The sequence below is a fragment of the Aspergillus caelatus genome (assembly GCF_009193585.1).
Source record: "Aspergillus caelatus strain CBS 763.97 unplaced genomic scaffold BDV27scaffold_84, whole genome shotgun sequence".
NCBI lineage: Eukaryota > Fungi > Ascomycota > Eurotiomycetes > Eurotiales > Aspergillaceae > Aspergillus > Aspergillus caelatus.
In genome coordinates, this window is record NW_022475347.1 from 46,526 (window position 1) to 64,721 (window position 18,196).

The 18,196-nt window shown below is 49.2% G+C and overlaps 7 protein-coding genes across 7 annotated transcripts; 4 read left to right on the forward strand and 3 right to left on the reverse strand.

The window, feature by feature from the left end:
* Nucleotides 1–67: 67 nt before the first annotated feature.
* Nucleotides 68–2,022, reverse strand: BDV27DRAFT_172181 (cytochrome P450; the record flags this gene model as incomplete). Its single annotated transcript, XM_032075789.1, has 4 exons — nt 1,674–2,022; nt 1,175–1,620; nt 738–1,122; nt 68–682 (listed from the first exon to the last, which is right to left on the reverse strand). Exons 1-4 carry the CDS (start codon nt 1,866–1,868, stop codon nt 68–70), a joined length of 1,641 nt encoding a protein of 546 aa, XP_031927748.1. The 5' UTR covers nt 1,869–2,022.
* Nucleotides 2,023–2,820: 798 nt separating this feature from the next.
* BDV27DRAFT_111901 (SDR family oxidoreductase) lies at nt 2,821–4,001 on the forward strand (the record flags this gene model as incomplete). The annotated part of the gene is made up of 3 exons (XM_032064552.1): nt 2,821–3,154; nt 3,211–3,604; nt 3,709–4,001. The coding sequence occupies 3 exons, from the start codon at nt 2,821–2,823 to the stop codon at nt 3,983–3,985; spliced, it is 1,005 nt and encodes a 334-aa protein (XP_031927749.1). The 3' UTR covers nt 3,986–4,001.
* Nucleotides 4,002–4,327: 326 nt separating this feature from the next.
* On the reverse strand, nt 4,328–5,567 carry BDV27DRAFT_145084 (lipase/thioesterase family protein; the record flags this gene model as incomplete). The annotated part of the gene is made up of 4 exons (XM_032070356.1): nt 4,328–4,465; nt 4,519–5,102; nt 5,166–5,311; nt 5,368–5,567. 4 exons carry the CDS (start codon nt 5,565–5,567, stop codon nt 4,328–4,330), a joined length of 1,068 nt encoding a protein of 355 aa, XP_031927750.1.
* Nucleotides 5,568–5,957: 390 nt separating this feature from the next.
* BDV27DRAFT_128096 (flavin-containing monooxygenase) lies at nt 5,958–7,540 on the forward strand. Its single transcript, XM_032066907.1, has one exon. It carries the CDS (start codon nt 6,052–6,054, stop codon nt 7,510–7,512), a length of 1,461 nt encoding a protein of 486 aa, XP_031927751.1. The 5' UTR covers nt 5,958–6,051; the 3' UTR covers nt 7,513–7,540.
* Nucleotides 7,541–8,954: 1,414 nt separating this feature from the next.
* Nucleotides 8,955–10,022, forward strand: BDV27DRAFT_172185 (bZIP transcription factor). The gene has a single exon (XM_032075790.1). The coding sequence runs from the start codon at nt 9,075–9,077 to the stop codon at nt 9,954–9,956; it is 882 nt and encodes a 293-aa protein (XP_031927752.1). The 5' UTR covers nt 8,955–9,074; the 3' UTR covers nt 9,957–10,022.
* A 325-nt stretch (nt 10,023–10,347) lies between these two features.
* BDV27DRAFT_128097 (putative glucan 1,4-alpha-glucosidase) lies at nt 10,348–12,764 on the reverse strand. The gene is made up of 5 exons (XM_032066908.1): nt 12,366–12,764; nt 12,033–12,316; nt 11,891–11,987; nt 11,203–11,840; nt 10,348–11,138 (listed from the first exon to the last, which is right to left on the reverse strand). The coding sequence occupies exons 1-5, from the start codon at nt 12,586–12,588 to the stop codon at nt 10,542–10,544; spliced, it is 1,839 nt and encodes a 612-aa protein (XP_031927753.1). The 5' UTR covers nt 12,589–12,764; the 3' UTR covers nt 10,348–10,541.
* Nucleotides 12,765–15,976: 3,212 nt separating this feature from the next.
* Nucleotides 15,977–17,662, forward strand: BDV27DRAFT_172187 (putative extracellular lipase; the record flags this gene model as incomplete). Its single annotated transcript, XM_032075791.1, has 1 exon — nt 15,977–17,662. The coding sequence occupies one exon, from the start codon at nt 15,977–15,979 to the stop codon at nt 17,660–17,662; it is 1,686 nt and encodes a 561-aa protein (XP_031927754.1).
* Between the last annotated feature and the right edge of the window lie 534 nt (nt 17,663–18,196).

Below are 18,196 nucleotides of genomic sequence, written 5' to 3' on the forward strand. Positions count from 1 at the left end.
CCTTATACAACCTTGGAAACAAACCGTATATCGTAACATATCATTAACACATTACAAGAAAAGCATATCACCACTCATCCACCCTACTCATCCTCAAATGCATCCCCTCCACTGGCTTAGTTGTCACAGCACCTGCGATATGAATTTTCTGCTTAGGGTTCTGCATCTCGAAACGGAAACGGCCGACGACACCAGCGACTGCACAACGTAATTCAGCCCGGGCAAAATCCTTTCCAATACACGAGCGCTGTCCGTGGAGAAAGGTGATCTGTGCAAAGTTTGTCGACGCTCCGCCATTGTTGTTGGTAACAAGCTGACCATTCTTGTCAGTGTCGATCCACCGATCGGGCCTGAACTCGTCACCGTCATTGCCCCAGAACTCTGGGCTGCGGTTAATGGCGTATGGGCACAGAAGGATCCGGGTCCCCCTAGGGATGTGTTTGCCAGCTACCACGCTGTCCCGAACAGCTTCGCGTATAGTCATGGGGACGGTTGGATATAAACGGAGGACTTCCTGACACACCCCGTTGAGGAGTGGAAGAGTCTCGAGGTCGCTCCAGGTGATAGGATGATTGCCGGATGGGATACGTTCACGGATTTCGGCACGAAGGCGTTCCTGGACATCAGGATACAGGGTGAGAAGATAGCAGGCCCAGGTGAAGGCACTCGCAGTGGTTTCATGCTGTAAACCGTGTTAGTTTCACGTGTCATTGTGCTCAAGATAGGGACAGACATACCCCAGCAGCTAAGAAGGTCAACATTTGGTCGATCAACTCGTCATCTGTGAAGTCGCCACCCAACATCATGGTACCAAGGATGTCGGCCTCTAGCTCCTTAGCCGTTGCCCTTGTAGCTGTGATGGATGCCCGCTTTTCATGCACAATGTCTCTGCACAGGTCACGGAGAAACCCGGTCTCATCATTGATCACTTTGTTTAAACGCCAAGGGATGCGACGTGCAAACCATTGTGGCAGAGCAAAGTTGACAGCTAAGAAGGCCATCTTCTCCTTGGTCGGTTCCAAGATAGCCAAGAAACTGTCAGCCACTTTATTCTCGGGATTGTGCAGGGAGCGGAAGTCTCGACCCATGGCGGCCGGCCCGATAATATCTAGTGTAAGCCGGCTAATGTGTGTCAGTCATGTATACTCATCACGATGTCTGACCGTAAGAATACCTTGCCCAGACACTCAGCTCAACCTTTCCCTCTCCGCTTCCCGCATTATTGCCATCCATCGGATTCTGTTTTATCTCTTTCTCCAGCTCATCCATCAAGAGCCCAGTCTTCTCCCACATCAATGAATATAGTGCTCTGATGTTCTTAACATTGAAAGAGGGGGTCAGAGCGCGGCGCTGCTTTTTGTGCGCACTACCCTCTGACAGAATGAGTCCGAACCCTATGATACGGGCGAGGAAGTCGCGTGCTCGCCATGGCTTTTCAAAATCGTAGGTGTTGGTGCTCATAATGTCGAGCAAGGCCTGATGATTGGTAGCTAGTAGGTAGCTACGATTGACAATATCACGGAAATGAATTAGGCCTTCATTGGGAACAGTCTTCATCCACTCCAGCGGCAGACGGCCACGGGGATCATCGAAAACAATACGGGCATTGTTGAGATTGCCCTATCTCCGTTAGCTACTTGTCTCAAGACATGGTGATGAGCGGTGAGAGCTACCGAAATTGTTGGAAGATGGCGCAATGGGGTGATAAAATAAGGATAGATCAAGGTGTTCCAGATGGTTACGAGCACAATATTGACTCCCACTGAGCTCAACGTAACAGTACGGAAGGTAAGATCCACGAAGACCGTGCGCTGCAGCAGGAAACCTTCGAGGAGAGAAAGGGTAATGAGGACCAGCATCCAGTCCATGGTGGAGTGTAAATCCGTTAACTCACGGTGGAAAGACAGCAAGCTCAGGAGCCCAACAATCCGGGGTAAGGGGGAAGGATATATCGATGTGTCCACTTACTGATGAAAGCTAACGCTTCTAAATTAAATGGCCCCACGGATCGACGTGTTGACCTCGGTTGGAGGGGCACATGATAACGCGAGTGCCTCATGTCTACTATAGTAAGAATTACTATTGACTATAAGCCATGGGCCGAAGTGGATACCTAGTGGATAGGACCAAGCGATACTTTCATGTTGAGGCTTCAAGTCATGTCTGAAAGTCATGAACAGAGAACCCATTGCCCTAATTCTGCGACTCCGCTGTGTGCGTCATGACCCCTCAGTGTCGTTTCGGGGTTCCACCATAGCTATAACCAACTTGACTGACAATTGTACTTCAACGCTAGAAAGACATAAGCGATAGGCTTTGGTTCTAGAAAAGAGCTGCTGCATTCATCTTCCAGGTCATGCCTCACGCAGGATACAGGATGCATACGACGTGGGAAGATGATACTATGGACGCCCACGTGGGGAGCTACAAAAGCCCCTACTCCACCCATGTGAACCCCAACAATGATGTGCAGAACAATCGACATGGTACGTAGTCAGGTAGGGTAATCTTCGCGAACATGGTTCGGTGCCGATTTTGCTTGCGACTCAGGGATTCTTCGGTGATTTCTTGTTCTCCACTTGGTACGGATCGGCGTTCGCAACCCTTGCCTGATGGGGCAAAAATCGTCACACCAAAAAAGAATGCCCTTGAAACCAGACGCTGAAGCTGTTACACCATGTGAGAACCTCGGTCATTGGTCTTTGGCTCCTGTTATGCTTGGATTCTATATAGTACTTATATATATACACATATAATGATCCGAAGTACTCCCAAGCGCCGTTCTTGTCAACATTCCGACTTATTATTAGTTCTATAATCATGTCTCTCGATCAATCTCTCCAAATTCTTCGCCACTGGGGCCAGACGGCCCTCGAGCACCTTCCCCCTCAGGCACAAGATGTGCTGCTTCACCCTTTAGTACCTAAGGCTTTGACAGCGTTCCTGGCTCTGGGCATCATACGCAAGGCCAACCGTTCACTGGGTTATTGGGCAGCGAATAACTGGCAAAGCGCCAAGCCCTGGCAGAATGAGCGCGAGCTGGTCTTGGTCACTGGCGGATGCAGTGGCATTGGCAAGCAAATAATGGAAGATCTCGCAAAGGCTGGGGTTCGAGTAGTGATACTAGATATCCAAGAGCCATCCTTCCAACTACGTACGTCACTCGCTGCTCTAAGGGGCAATCGGAAGTATTCAAGCTGATGACCGTAGCATCCAACGTCACTTTCTACAAAGCGGATATCACCTCGTCAGAGAACATTCGCACTGTAGCGGAGAAGATCCGTGCAACACACGGTGATCCCACAGTCCTGGTCAATAATGCGGGCGTCGGACACGACGGTTCCATCCTCGATGAACCCGAGGCTAAGATTAGACAAACCTTCGAGGTCAACACAGTGTCGCATTTCCTGATGGTGCGCGAATTCCTGCCCAGCATGATCCAGCAAAATCATGGACATGTCATTACAATCGCTAGCATGGCCAGTTTTGTGGCATTGGGTGAAATGGTCGATTACTGCTGCTCAAAGGCGAGTGCGTTGGCATTCCACGAGGGATTGGGCCAGGAATTACGGCTCTGGTATAAGGCTCCCAAAGTTCGGACTAGGTATGTCCTCTCCTGTATTTCCTTTCTTTCTTTCCTTGTCTTCCCCTCTTCGTTTATTTAATTTGAATAAATTCGCTGTTCCGGAGAAGGGGCTAATAGTGCAGTGTCATCCACCCTCACTGGGTCAAAACCCCCATGATTCAAATATTGACCGACGTCGGTCATCAGTTCAAAGGGCCCATCCTCACGCCGGAAATGATATCTGCTGCTGTTGTAAAACAGATTCTCACCCAGAGTAGCGGACAGGTTATCATACCGAACCACTTCAGTGCGATTAGCCTGATCAGGGCATTCCCTTCCTGGTTGCAGGAGGCAGCTCGCGGCAAAGGGTCAAAGGACCTGAGGGTTTTGCGGGATGTACAGGAGGCTAAGGGCATATAAATGACCCTGGTGTTGAATTAATTTAATGTGTTCATGTTATGTATATTCAGTAAGTTAGACATACCAATACAGCTATCTATATTAAGCATTGGGATTCGCAGTAGCATTGATTGTAGTATGCCCCTGAGTATCCCTCGAGATCATCATCTATCTGTCTAAACTATAGGTGGCATACTAGCCATCGAGTGAAATACCATAGCGAAGATACCTTGTACTATAAAGTGCGTGTGTTTATACATTTAGAAATAAATTATATAATCTGGAGGTTGATCCATAAGGGGTGCTCGTTCTCTCGAAGTTGACATCGTATATAAGAAAAAACCACAATCATTCCAGTTGTATCTACAAAGTCTCTCTCAACCAGCTTTTCACTCTCTTCCCCTGCTCCGTCTCCGTCTGGTCCCCGATATACAAATTGTAGATGGGTGCGACATGACCCTCCCGCTGGCCAACACACAACTCCACGTTCGGGAAGCCCTCCTGCTCAGGTTAGATAAAGTCATCGCGTTGTTGACGCCGGCTAAAAAGCTTACCTTTAATTTCTTCACGAAATCTTGGATGATCGGGAAAAGAATCTCACTTCCTCCAGCACAAACTAAAATCTTCTCCACCGGAAACGTGGAGTACCAGTCTGCCGGCGCAGTAGATAAATCAGTATAGTAATCGCGTTTGGCGGTACCCAGGTAGGCGTTGGCCCATGGACCTGCTACTGCAGGTGTGATCAAATCCCCTCGAGAATCGATCTCTTGTCCCGAAAAGTCCGTCTCCATTGATGTCCACGGAGCGATCATGACCGCGCCGCGGAGGTGCTCAGATAGGTCCACCGGGGCGATAGCAGGGTGGGGATGCGCCAAGTGGGACAAGACGCCGCCGACCAGGTTCCCTCCTGCCGAATCACCACCCAAGAGGATGTGACCTGGTGAAAATTTGGTCTGTTCAACCACATACCGCAGGGCTTCCACAGCCTGCCGAATCTGCGTGGGATATGTTGCATGGGGGGCCAAGGTGTATGTCAGACTGAAAACCGCCAAAGATTTATTGGCACGGGCACTGTCTGCGATCAGGCGAGTGAAGAAGCGGAAATAGCCCAAGTTCGCTGGGAGGGCAAATCCACCACCTGTGGGCTGTTAGTAGGCATAACAGGTTAAGTATGATGGGTTGTCCCCGTAGTACAACATACCGTGATACCAAATCAAGACATTATCAGCATTGCGGTCTCCGATCCAATGGCCCAATGCACCATGGCCCAAGTCGACCGTGTCTGCTACTTTTCTGGATTTGCGCACATATTGGTCATAGATCTTATTTGTCGGAGGCATCACATATCTGTGCGGTCAGCGATCGTCAGGCCCGATAGACATAGACGTAAGGAAGCTGCGTACTGCATTTGCGCAACGGACAGTCGACTGGTTGCTTTCCGGAACGCGGCATATCCGACATGTAGGAGCCAACTCTTGGGATAGGACGATGAACGCCATAGTCCCGTGAACATTGCCCACACAACAGTGACGCAAAGTGACACCAGGGCGGGAAGAAAGTCCAGTTTCTCCGCGAAGGAAAGGGGGATTGCAGTGTTGAGCATGTTGACTGGATTGCCGCTGGTAGTAGCTAGCCCTGTCATACCGTCGTCGTATGATCCATGGACCTTGTAGCACACAAACCCTCTATATTTATTGCGTGAATACTCGCATCAACGTCAAGCTCCCTTTGGAAGGGGAAGAGTTTCACCTCATGTCTTCATGTGAGGAGGGATCGCAACGATTACTGTATTGGGTAATGATAGACCCCACAGACGATCATCGGCACAGCAGAAAATTTAAATCAGATCCTCGGCTTTTTCCCCAGACTGTCGCTTCGGATGATCCCTGAAGCGCTTATCATATAATCTCCGCCATCACCACCTCTCCTCATTTCTGGAGCTCGCGACGATTTCTCATTTCGGAAATGGACAACCGAGGCATGTGAGCCATTTGGCAGATGCATCCTCCTACCGGATATCCAGAGCATATAAATCGGGCTACGAAGCCCATACGGATATCACTGCCACCTTAAAGCACCTTGTCGAGATGGAGCAATCTTTTGATGTTGTTATTATTGGTGCCGGTATCTCCGGCATCAACACTGCTTATCGCTTGCAGTCTCAAAACCCTAAGCTTCGCTATACTATCCTCGAAGCCCGTAACAACCTAGGCGGCACCTGGGATCTCTTCAAATATCCTGGGATTCGCTCGGACTCGGATCTCTTTACTTTTGGATTTTCCTGGCACCCATGGGACCAGGGGAATCCCATCGCCGATGGACCCTCCATCGTCAAATACATGAACAACGCCGCCGAGAGACACGGCATCAAGAAACACATCCTCTTCGAACATCGCCTTTTAGGTGCCGATTGGTCTTCGGCAGAGAACACCTGGTCACTAAGCGTCGAGCATGAGGGACATTCCAAGTCATTCTCGGCTCGGTTTATCGTATTTGGCACCGGCTATTACGACTACCATATGCCTTTGCAAGCCGAAATCCCTGGGCTGGATCAATTTCAGGGACAGATCATCCACCCACAGTTCTGGCCCGAGGGCCTGGACTATAGCGACAAGAAAGTTGTCATCATCGGTAGTGGTGCCACCGCGGTGACTCTGCTTCCCAACCTTGCCCAGAAGGCCAAGCATGTTACCATGCTCCAGCGTAGTCCCACCTATATTCTTTCTATCCCGAACCAGCGGCGTTCGTGGTTGAGCTATATTCTTCCCGCGGCTCTTGATCGCAAAATCCAGCGTCTGCGATGGCTTCTCAGCTCACGATTTTTCTTCCTTTTCTGTCAAGCCTTCCCGACCCTCGCCCGGTTCATCCTCCGCCTGTCTGTCTCCCTCCAGCTGCCCTCCCACGTTCCACACGACCCGCACTTCCGCCCACGATACAACCCATGGGATCAACGTCTTTGCATATGCCCTGATGGGGACTTCTTTAAGAGCTTGCATACCGGTCGCGCAAATGTGAAGACTGACACAATCCGCGAGGTCACGGCATCGGGGATCGTCCTCAACTCTGGAGAGAAGTTGGACGCGGATATGATCATTACAGCCACCGGACTGAAATTGCAGATCGCGGGCGGAGCCTCTGTCACTGTTGACGGAATTCCTCACCATGTTTCCGACAAGTATATCTGGCACGGAATCATGTTGCAAGACGTTCCCAATGCCGCCTTTGTCATCGGCTATACCAACGCCTCCTGGACTTTGGGCGCCGACGCAACAGCGCAATTCCTTTGCCGACTTCTCCAAGAGTTGGAGCAACGAGGCGTCAAGGCAGCCGTGCCACGGTTAAGTCCCGCCACTGCCAAAGAGATGCAACCGCGTCGGTTATTGAACCTCAATTCTACCTACGTGACTAAGGCAGAGCGGGACCTACCCAAGGCGGCGGACAGAGGACCATGGCTGCCAAGAGATAATTATCTCGATGATATCAAGTTTGCAAAGAAAGGCCGCATCGATGAGGATATGGAGTTTCTGGGTGAGAAGAAATTGCAGTAGATGTATGTATAGATCTTGGAGTTAGAGGTTGTTGTGATTCTTCATGTTCATAGTCATGTCTTACGGATGCCGAAATGTCATTTCCTTTCTAAATACTGGCCACGAAAAAATAAAAAATAAAAATAAAAATTAGAAATGAACGCAACAAGTCCGTTTTCAAGTGTTAGTTTGGATGTTTAGTCGTACCCTCTCCTACAACATAGCTTCTACATATCAAGACCGAACGTCAAAGCTCCCGGACCTCCTAACATATGACGGCCGACTGAGAAAACTTTGGTTTATCCTCGGGATAAGACGTTTTACACTAATGGATCTTAGGGCGCCACATAGGGCAGCAGCTCTCATGTCTGGCTGTTGATCAGACAGAGGAAGAAAAGTGCCTCATTTGCCCGAGAAAGGGCCTTGATCTGGGTAATATCGAACCTGAGAAGGGGGACTAAAGGCCTATCCTAAATCTTGCAATGGAACTAGAAGAGGAGCTAGGGCCTCTAGCCCCGCTCCAAGCTTCCAATCCATGGGAAGCATAGTTTAGAATTGGCTTGGGGCCTGACATAAGACGCTTGCCTTGGGACGGTAACTCGCTTATAACCACTTACATCACAACGAAGTCACCTCGGAGCGCCGTGAGGGCCAAAGTCTGGTCTACAAGAACGATAGGCACTTTTTTTTTTTTATTTTTTGGCGCTTTTCAGGGTCTACCAGGCTATGTTACCTTAGATGAGTAAGAATTCTCACAGAACTTGCCTACCATCCTGTTGTTGGTAATTTAACTCTGCCAGCAAGCTGCACGGTTGAAGAAGCAACACCCAGGGGTCGTTATTGAACTCTTCTCTGACCAATAGTTTTGGAAAAGAGATGCAGAGGCCACAAAGCCAATCAGTGACCACTTCTCTTCGACCCAAAGGTTCGACCCCCTAAGTTCCTGCGGAGTCCCAAGCCAAACCCTAGGAAAGGCAATAGGTCACTGCGTTAGATTCTGGGTTCCGGCCCACAACAAGGTGATCCCAGCGTGAACCCACCGATATACGCAGAATTTTCGTATGGACCATGGTTCTCATACTATGCAGGTACCTGTTCAATGAGGTTATTCGTGAGCTGATTGACAAGCTGGCAAAAGTTGATTCGGCGGGGTGCAGAAGCGCTTACCGGCTATTGATCCTGATTCGCGGCTTTTCCCATTTCAAAAAAGTCTGTCTCCAAGAGACGCATATCCTTACATCTCTCAGGAGCAAATATCACGGGCAGGAAAGCTAAAATGGGGCAGTCATAGCTTCCCTAAACATGACTGCGTTGGAATCAACCATTGGCAATCTCCTATTCGCTCGAAAGATGACATCAGAATAAGTAAAGGTGGGTTGAATATCTGCCTTCTAGTGAGAAGGATATAAATTTGCTCTAGGCAGCCCAGCTGACATGGGTGAGGTGCAACTACCAATCATACAATTATATGCTCATTCCACATGTACCTCTTCACGGCCCCTGTGATGCATACACTATGCTCATGAACTTGAGCAGCCTCCTTCACGTAACGCTTGTAGCGTTGGTTATCTACACTGATTAATATGACTTCAATCACCGTAGTACAGCCACAGTTTCTATGGGACCTGGCCCCTACGTTCCCTCAGCTACCAACATGCTCCAAACACCCCACAAATGAGCGGCAACCGCTGAGCCTGGAAAACATCAATCCGTATGAGGCATGGCCTAAATATGGCAACACCTCCTCCTATGCCATGTGCAATGCAGACCAGTCAAGTCTCGCCTGTTCACAGCCTATTTCGGACGCTATGCCTCTAGCGGAAGCTACTTTGCCCATTCAGACAACCACCCAGGCGATCAATGGTGAGCCCAGAGGGACTGCACAAAACATGACCGTCTCCAAGCCAGATGCAATGGAGCCTTCACACACATTTGCAAATCACGACAAGATAAACAAAGATTGGAAGGCAAGACGAGACAAGATCCTCCAGCGTAACCGCCAAGCTGCCAAACGGTGCCGGCAGCGGAAAAAGCTCGTGGTAGAAGAAATCGAGTCTCTTGCCGATGCGCATGCCTGGCGGAATAACGAGCTTCGGATGCAAATTGAACAACTGCGCTATGAAATTCTGGATCTTCACAGCGAGATACTGAAGCACGCACAGTGGGATGACGAGCCAATCAAGCGATATCTTTCGCAGAGGGTTAGAAAAATTTCGGGGGAACATATACTCGACTCCGCTAGTCTTCAGCCGATAGACCCGCGGCTGTCTTTCTCTTCCTTGGAAGCACGACCCGAACAACACTCAACGACAAAGACTATTGCATACCCAGAAGATCATGGATCTCAGTATGACTTGCACGGCTTTGGTGCCGAAATTTTGCCTTGCCACCATTCAACCTCAGCGTCAGCTTCGTCGGATGGACAGACTGTGGACCACGCTTTGTTTGAAATGATCAGCTACTAACCTTATCGCCGTCTCATCAGGTCATGGGTTCCGAGATACTCTTGTACGCTTAACCCTATGATCATAAGTTCCTCTTGATATATAAAGATCTCTTCATATATATATCAATATCAGCTATTGGAGAGAAAGACAAAGACTGAGAAGAGATATAAGAAAAGCAGAAGCAGAGGAGCCTTACAGGGTCTTGTCTACGCTGTAGGGTTTCAAACGAGGCCAGTGCAAGGTGAAGGGAGCGATTAGGATTCGGCACATGGACTAGGACCTATTATATAGCCTTGGCCGTTATTGTTGTAAAGAAAAAATAGTTATGACCCTTTCCTGAAAGTTCCATCGAGTAAACATTGCCCGGGGAGGATCCAAGGATAATCAGATACATCTGTATAGGTACTGCTTCTTCGAAACCATATAAGTCATGAGATTCCATCGAACACTAACTATATCTTGTCTCTATTACACACTAATGGGTGACCCTCCCTTGGTCCCGCTGACCTCGAACTTCACAAAATAAAGCACATTTACGAAATGGGACAGTGCCACATCAGAAGTACCATGTGTCAATTCCTCGACCTTACCCCGAGATGATCATCACTGCCAAACATCGCTCTGCACAGCACTTTTCACCCCGCAAGTCGAAGGAACACTGTATTTCCGGTTGGGGTCACTCTCCCACGTAACCACCCCGTTCTGAACGCGAATGAACTTATACTCGAACGACTGTCCAGCGGGCAAGTTAATTGTCCCCGTCCACAAGGGATTATCCGTAGTGTATCTGTCCGCGTTCAATGCAGTCGCGCTGCTAGGATTCCAGCTCCCAAGCTGAGAGATCGACCCGACAATCTTGATAGTCTCACCGTAAACAGTAGTAGCTTTCACATCAAAGGTCACTGACACAGTCGTCGGCTTCTGGCAGGGGCTGTCTGGCGCGCCTGGGTATCCGCTAATGGTCGGCCAAGATGTGATAACCACGCTGCTGTAGGTGCCCGAGGCGGAAGTCGGGGAGCAAGCCGACGGAATACTGGTGGCAGCGGTCTCGCCCCATGGTGCAGGAACGACGGCGTTTCTTCGGTTGTGAGCCGTGAGAAGTGCAGCGTACGACCAGGTAAGATCCCGGGCGGAGGTCTGGCTTCCATCCTTTTTGGTAAATTGCTCAGACATTGAGCCGGTGGATGTGGCGTAGGTTTGCTGCGGTCATTAGCAATACTAGCGATTAGGTAGAGTGAGAGGAGAGGGGGTTAACTTGACGTACGACGATCTGCACATATCCATCTGCATAGGCTTTGACGGCCTTGACTATATCTTTATACACCGTCGTGGACGATGCGTAGGTCCCTGTCGCGGCAGAACCGTATAGAGCTTTGAAAAATGGCAGAGAAACGTCCGTGATGGCCAACGATCCAATTTGATCCCACTGGTACAACGCGTCATACAACTGCTCTGCAGCGGCCAGAGTAGTCAGGAACCAGGGATTCCCACTGTAATAGCTGTCTTCGGGGTAGCGACCAACAGCAACAGCTTGATTCTCAGCGCGACCGGAATTAATGGAATAGATCGAGCGGAACGAGTCCGTTACCACCTTATGGTTGGCTAAGGCTCGCGCTGAACAGGGCTGGAAGGTAGCATCATCACACTTTGCTTGGGGATCAAACGTGTGGATACTACCTAGGACAGTGTTGATATCTTTGCCCGATCGACCGCCACCAAAGTTAGCCTGAATGTAACTCCCGGTCCAGAAGGATTGTAAATAACATCGGACTTGGGGCGCTTGCGAGTCACAGTAGGGGCACGAGGAACCGACGGTCTTTGCGAAGCTGCTGCCTTCTACCAAAGCGCGATGAGAAACCGCGACAGTAAAGAATGATGTTCCTTGAACCTCCTCCCAGAGGTCTGTGAAAGTTAGCTGCTGATAGATGTGTGTCATCTCTCTGGGGACTCACCGAACCCGGATTGGCTCCAATACTGAGCCACATAGGATAGATCATTCCTGACGACAGGCCATACCAGGTCTGTCGCTATGCTTTTATGGCCATTTTCCTACAAAGTAAGCTAAGCCTAGTCTGAAGAGAGAATAGCACTTACCACTAGCCATTGACCAAACGAGATCATAGCGGTCGCTCGCAAAGCTGGCCCGTCACGCTGCGGCCGACCCCATGCGCCTGTGAATGCCGTCTCGTCGGCATTGAACTTAGGTTCGCCCAGACCCCCACTGGAAAGAGCACCAGAAGGGTTGGAAATGCCTTGGATCCGAGCCTGGGAGCTAATAAACTCCTCGATAATAGGGAGAAGATCAGCATCTCCGCCTCTGAACAGATCGACCAGGGTTTTCATGACGAGACCCGAGTCACGGGTCCAGGTATAGAAATCTACGGCCAGTAAGTCAACTGAAGGATTGCAGAAGACCAGGGCACTTACAATCTGGGTCACTTTTGCTCGGGCTTGCAATCACCACCCCTGGACTTGCGCCCTGCACCGACTGGCCATCTGCACCGATATTATTCAGGATGGCCTGACGAGAAAACTTTGCTTCGGTGTTCAGCCAGGTATCTAGACCTGGCTCCTGTCTAAGGATAGGTTGGACCGCGAGAACTGAGGATCCGAGGGCTAAGGCCCGAAGACAAGAGGAGAAAGACACCATGTTGCTTCGACTTCGTTTGTTGATGCGAGAATAATCCTCTGACTAGGACGATAAACCACGATACCTTTTATAATAACCCTCGTGAAGGGTTCGGGTTGTTCGTGCTTCAAAACATCATCCGACTGACCTGAATCAAAATCAAAGGTGCGGAGCGTCAGCCAATGCTGAGGGAGCAGTCACCAGGTTAAATTTCCGGAGGCACTTCTGCAAGCCAAGACAAATTGACTATTTTCTAAGAGTCGTGCAGCTGGCTGGAGCCAAGACGCCACAACTTCCAATCACGCTGCTCGCTTCAAGACCGGAAGAAGCAGCCACAATTTAATTTCGCCCGGGAATTCGCCGTCCCCTGTCTGAAGAACATCTACAATGGGCTGTTCCAAAGGTCTAGATTATGGGTAGGCCATGATATAGTAATTGTGGTCTAGTCTCGCGTCCCTTGCACACTCACATTTCCAAACGCCTAGAGACAATACCTTCCCTACAGAATCCACGACGTATATGCCTGATTCTACCTGTCACACGAAGTACAGCAATGTATATAAGTCGAAGCGCCCATATAAGCTTAATCGAGATCGAGTTGAAATAGTAATGACATATATTTTGTGGTGGGTGGATATTATAGATCGAAAGCAATTCCCACCTAGGGCTACTATGGAGTGCGACTTTTGCTTTAGCGTAGGCCCTTCTATTCTTCTTCGGCAGATACAAAAGTCACGTCTTCCGGTCTTACTGGGCAATATTTGGAACTGTGATTTCCAGGATGCCTAGATAATTCACCGTTGTAGTATATATGTATACATTCATATGCGAGTCAAGGTCAACAGCCAGTGTTTCCGATGTCAACCCCCAAAAGGAGAGAAAAGAACCTTTTGGGAGTGCCAACTTTTCTCCCCGCTGCTTGTACAACTTCTCTCCCTTGCATCTTGAGATACCATCGAAATGTTCCCACTCCACTAGAGCCAACCTTCGTCCCTCGAAACGTTTATTTACCTGGAAGTCTGGGGCCCTGAACCGTATCTAAAGAAGAAAGCAGCCTCCATCTTGAACCTCACGGTATCAAAAGAAGAGGGTAGAAAAATGAGAACAGGTAAAGGATTCGGGGTTGAATCTACTATGTCGCGCATGAGTCACGTGTGTTAGATTTCTGTTGCCTCAAAAGGTTACGGGGAATTTTCCATTTGCAATTTTTCTAGGAATCAGGACTTAATTGAAGATTCTCTAACTCGGGTCTCATTTTAATTGATAGAATCGGGGCCGCTCCGGGCCTGATTCTATTCCTATAGTGAATCATATATGCATTTTTTCTGTACTCAACTCGAGACAATCTTCTTCTTACAGCCCCAGACCACTTATAAAAAGACTCGATATCCAGTCTCTTGAGTGTTGAGTGGGATGCGGTCTCCGGTATTTTACGTGCTACATGTACAGTAGCCAAAACCCCCAGGCCCATGGGCGCTGGTTGTATTCTGGATGAAAGCTAGCGCATGAACAATTTGGCCAGTTGATAGAGTCTACACGGTGACATTGTACGGTATAGCTTATTACTTGTATACTGGGAACCTATAGGTTTCAAGACCAATGAGATCGCTAACTTTCCCTATCCACCACCTATACATAGAGCATTACACCTTCGCCTTATGGATCGGAGAATTTAAAAATTACTAGTAGTATCGAATGCGTCTGAATCATTCCTTAATGCTAGGTTTCAAAATCGACTCGGCCCTCTATGTATTCCGTCCTTGGGGCACCCTCAAAATGGAATCCTCTGATGTCGATAGACAGGCAATTCCATCTCCAGTTGGCGGGACTACCTTGCCGGTGAAGCTGACATCGGGCCGTGTTCGCTCTATTATTCCTGGTAATGCTGCTGACCACCCCTAGGGTATGATACTAGTAGCTACTTTCAATTAGGAACCATGCATGCATTTAAGAGAACCAGTACTTTAGCCTCATGATATTTAGGCACTAAAATATATCTTCTGTTTCGTGTACGGACCCAGGTCATTAAGACATTAATGGGGACATAGCAACGACGGATGTTGATCGAGCCGACAGAGTTACTAGCGAAGTATATTATAAACAATATCTACATGTTAGCCACATGTCAAGCACGGCCCGGTCCGAGTATATGGCATTGCTGTGGCAATGCAGGGAACATAGGTACTTGGCGACTGCTTGAGTATGGCACTGCAGTTCAATATCACACTCGGCCAGTAGTAGTCAGAAGAGCAAGGTTTATTGATAGTGGGACGTTACATTGGCGGTGGGGATGACCCTACGCCCCCTGCTCTAACTTTTGTATTGGTTACGCTGAGCAGATGCCGAGCGCAGGAGACCTTGGTGGTCAAGAGTGGGGAGGTAAGATATCCTTCCAAAAGAAAGAAAGAAAGGGAATGTATATTGTATGGCATTCTATAACCATCCCCCCCCCAACCAACTAGCGTATACATCGGCTATTACTAGTGAAATTTCAATGCCATGGACGGATTTTTGTTAAATTATCCATCCACAACGCAGAGTGACATGACATCAGATTCCAATGTTTACCGGAGCCTCCGGATATTTCTCAATTATCACGAGCATCTATAATAATTTGCCCAGTCGGCTATTCAGTCAATGTAAGGATACCCGATTGACTAATCAGAACGATTGGGAAGGCGTAGGTTTGCGCTATAGCCTAGGCAACGCCATAAATTTGTCTAGCTCATGAGCTGGTTGCCTCATTTAGTTCCATCTCCGAAGAGAAGGTTCCATCTCTTGGCAGTTCCTGAAGAAATGGTTGATCCTCTGAGTCAGGGCTTTAACGGTGAGGCATTATGCCAAATCGCGCCCAGCCCTAATTCATTTATTTCCCCGCACTATCATCCACTCCCCCGCGTTCTATGTGGTTGACAATCTGCAACCTACAATGATCGCTCGCCAGTCATTTAGCGCTATGGAGGATCTGCTGACTTCTTTAGCTGGTACCATGACTGGCTATCTGAGTGCTCACTGTTCACTAGCCTCGGTTCACATGGAGATCGACTTGGGCTTCTTTGAAATCAACACTGAAATAAACTTCCACCTTCTCGACGAATCCTTGTTCACTTACCTCGTGGCCTTTCTAGCAGGGAAGGCTAGTTGTTCACTACGGACACAATTGCAACTGCCTCACCGCTAACAATGGTGACTTGCGCGGGGTTCTAGCGTCGTATTCTGCGACCTGGATACGATGATGTGCATTCGTTTGCCGAGTATTGCCAAGTGGTCATTATCAATCCTGAAGGAAGATAAAAGTCTTGGGAGAGAAATGGTGAACATTCAGCGATACCGAAATGTTAGACATGTATACATGTATAAATAGACCATCCTTTCCCAGCCTCGTAGAGTGTTAATCAAGGCCGTCAAGATGATCTTCAAGCCCACCTTACTCTTTCTTTTGTCTCTTCCCACCGCACTGGCAGCTCCAGCCAAGAGGGACTCCCCGACGGTGACCATCTCCTCCCCCTCAGCCACAATAGTGGGGAGCTCTGGTAATGTTGAGAGTTTCAATGGCATCCCTTTTGCGCAGCAGCCAACGGGTTCTTTACGTCTGAAGCCACCCCAGGCTTTAGAATCCCCTCTAGGGACATTCAAGGCTACTGGGGCCGCTAAGGCCTGCCCGCAGTTTTTTTTTACCACGGATACTTCCCAGTTCCCGAGCTCAGTGCTCGGTCAGCTCATCAATATTCCGCTCTTCCAAAAGATCACCAATGCTGGGGAAGATTGTTTGACTCTCAACGTCCGTCGGCCGGCAGGAACAACCCCGGAAAGTAAGCTACCCGTCCTGGTATGGATTTTTGGCGGCGGGTTCGAGCTTGGATCATCAGCCATGTACGATGGGGCGCCCTTAGTTTCCAGTTCAATGAATCTGGACATGCCAATCGTCTTTGTGGCCATTAATTATCGTGTCGGTGGGTTTGGTTTCCTACCCGGAAAGGAGATCCTCGACGATGGCTCTGCCAACTTGGGTCTCCGGGACCAGCGCCTCGCCCTAGAATGGATCGCCGATAACATCGAGGCCTTCGGTGGTGATCCCGAGAAGGTAACCATCTGGGGTGAATCGGCGGGATCCATCTCCGTCTTTGACCAGATGATGCTATATGACGGGGATCATACCTACAAGGGCAAGCCGCTGTTCCACGGCGCAATCATGAACTCCGGGTCGGCAGTTCCTGCCGACCCTGTCGACGGAGTCAAAGGGCAAGCCGTCTATGACGCCGTTGTAGCCACTGCCGGCTGCTCTGATGCTTCAGATACTCTTCAATGCCTGAGAGAGCTCGATTACACGGACTATCTCAACGCTGCCAATTCCGTCCCGGGTATATTGAGCTACCACTCAGTGGCCCTGTCGTACCTCCCTCGCCCGGATGGAAAGGTTCTCACCGATAGCCCGGAGGTACTCGGCAAGGCGGGCAAGTACGCCTCGGTGCCTTTTATCATCGGCGATCAAGAAGACGAGGGAACAATATTCGCACTGTTCCAGGCCAACATCACCACCACAGACGACGTCGTCGACTACCTATCGAAGTACTTCTTCTATGGCGCCTCGCAGGATCAACTCCAAGAGCTCGTAGGCACATATCAAACAATCACGGAGGACGGGTCTCCATTTCGAACAGGCATACTCAACAACTGGTATCCGCAGTTCAAACGACTCGCCGCAATCCTGGGCGACCTGACCTTCACTCTCACCCGGCGTGTTGTCCTGCAGATGGCAAATGACATCAAACCCGACGTTCCGAATTGGTCATATCTCTCCTCGTATGACTATGGCACTCCAGTCCTGGGAACCTTCCACGGCAGTGACCTCCTACAGGTCTTCTACGGCATCCTGCCAAATTACGCCTCCAGATCGACCCATACCTACTACTTCAGTTTCGTGTACGACCAGGATCCAAATTCAAGGAGGGGTGACTATATCGAGTGGCCGCAGTGGAAGGAGGACAAGCAGCTGATGAACTTCCTTGCGAATTCGGGAAAACTCCTGAAGGATGATTTCCGGTCCGATACGTATGAGTTCATCAGTAAGAATGTGGCCTCATTCCATATCTAGCGAATGGTTGTACATATTTTGACGCTCTGTTTGCAGATGATGACGATGATGAGTAACGTATATATCAGTATAATGGCAATATACCCGGAACCAGCTGGCTTAGTTGGTTCTTGATATCTGAAGCGTTAATGCTACGTGATAAACCTTGGAATAAAGTTGATATCAGCCAACACCTGCCACCGAACCATAACGTGAACAAGTTTAAGATAATTAAATCGAGCGCTATAGGTGGAAAGGACAATGAACTAGACGCACTAGTTGGTGAACGCGTGCTAGCGCTCCATGAGAGAGGCCTGCGAGGCCGTTAGAGGAAGAACTGAGGAACGGATCTTCTGTATATTCTCTAGCTTTCATTGTGTCTATACCGGTAGGATCCACGCACACACGTAGTAAGGATATTCTAATTCAGCTGATGATGTTCTGTAAAGCGCGACATAGATACCGCGCTGTGGCAGTTCAGTCCCTTCGTAACAAAATCAACTTCTAATTCATGTTGTGTAGCCCCGCTTGGAATTGCGGCTTGAACAATATATG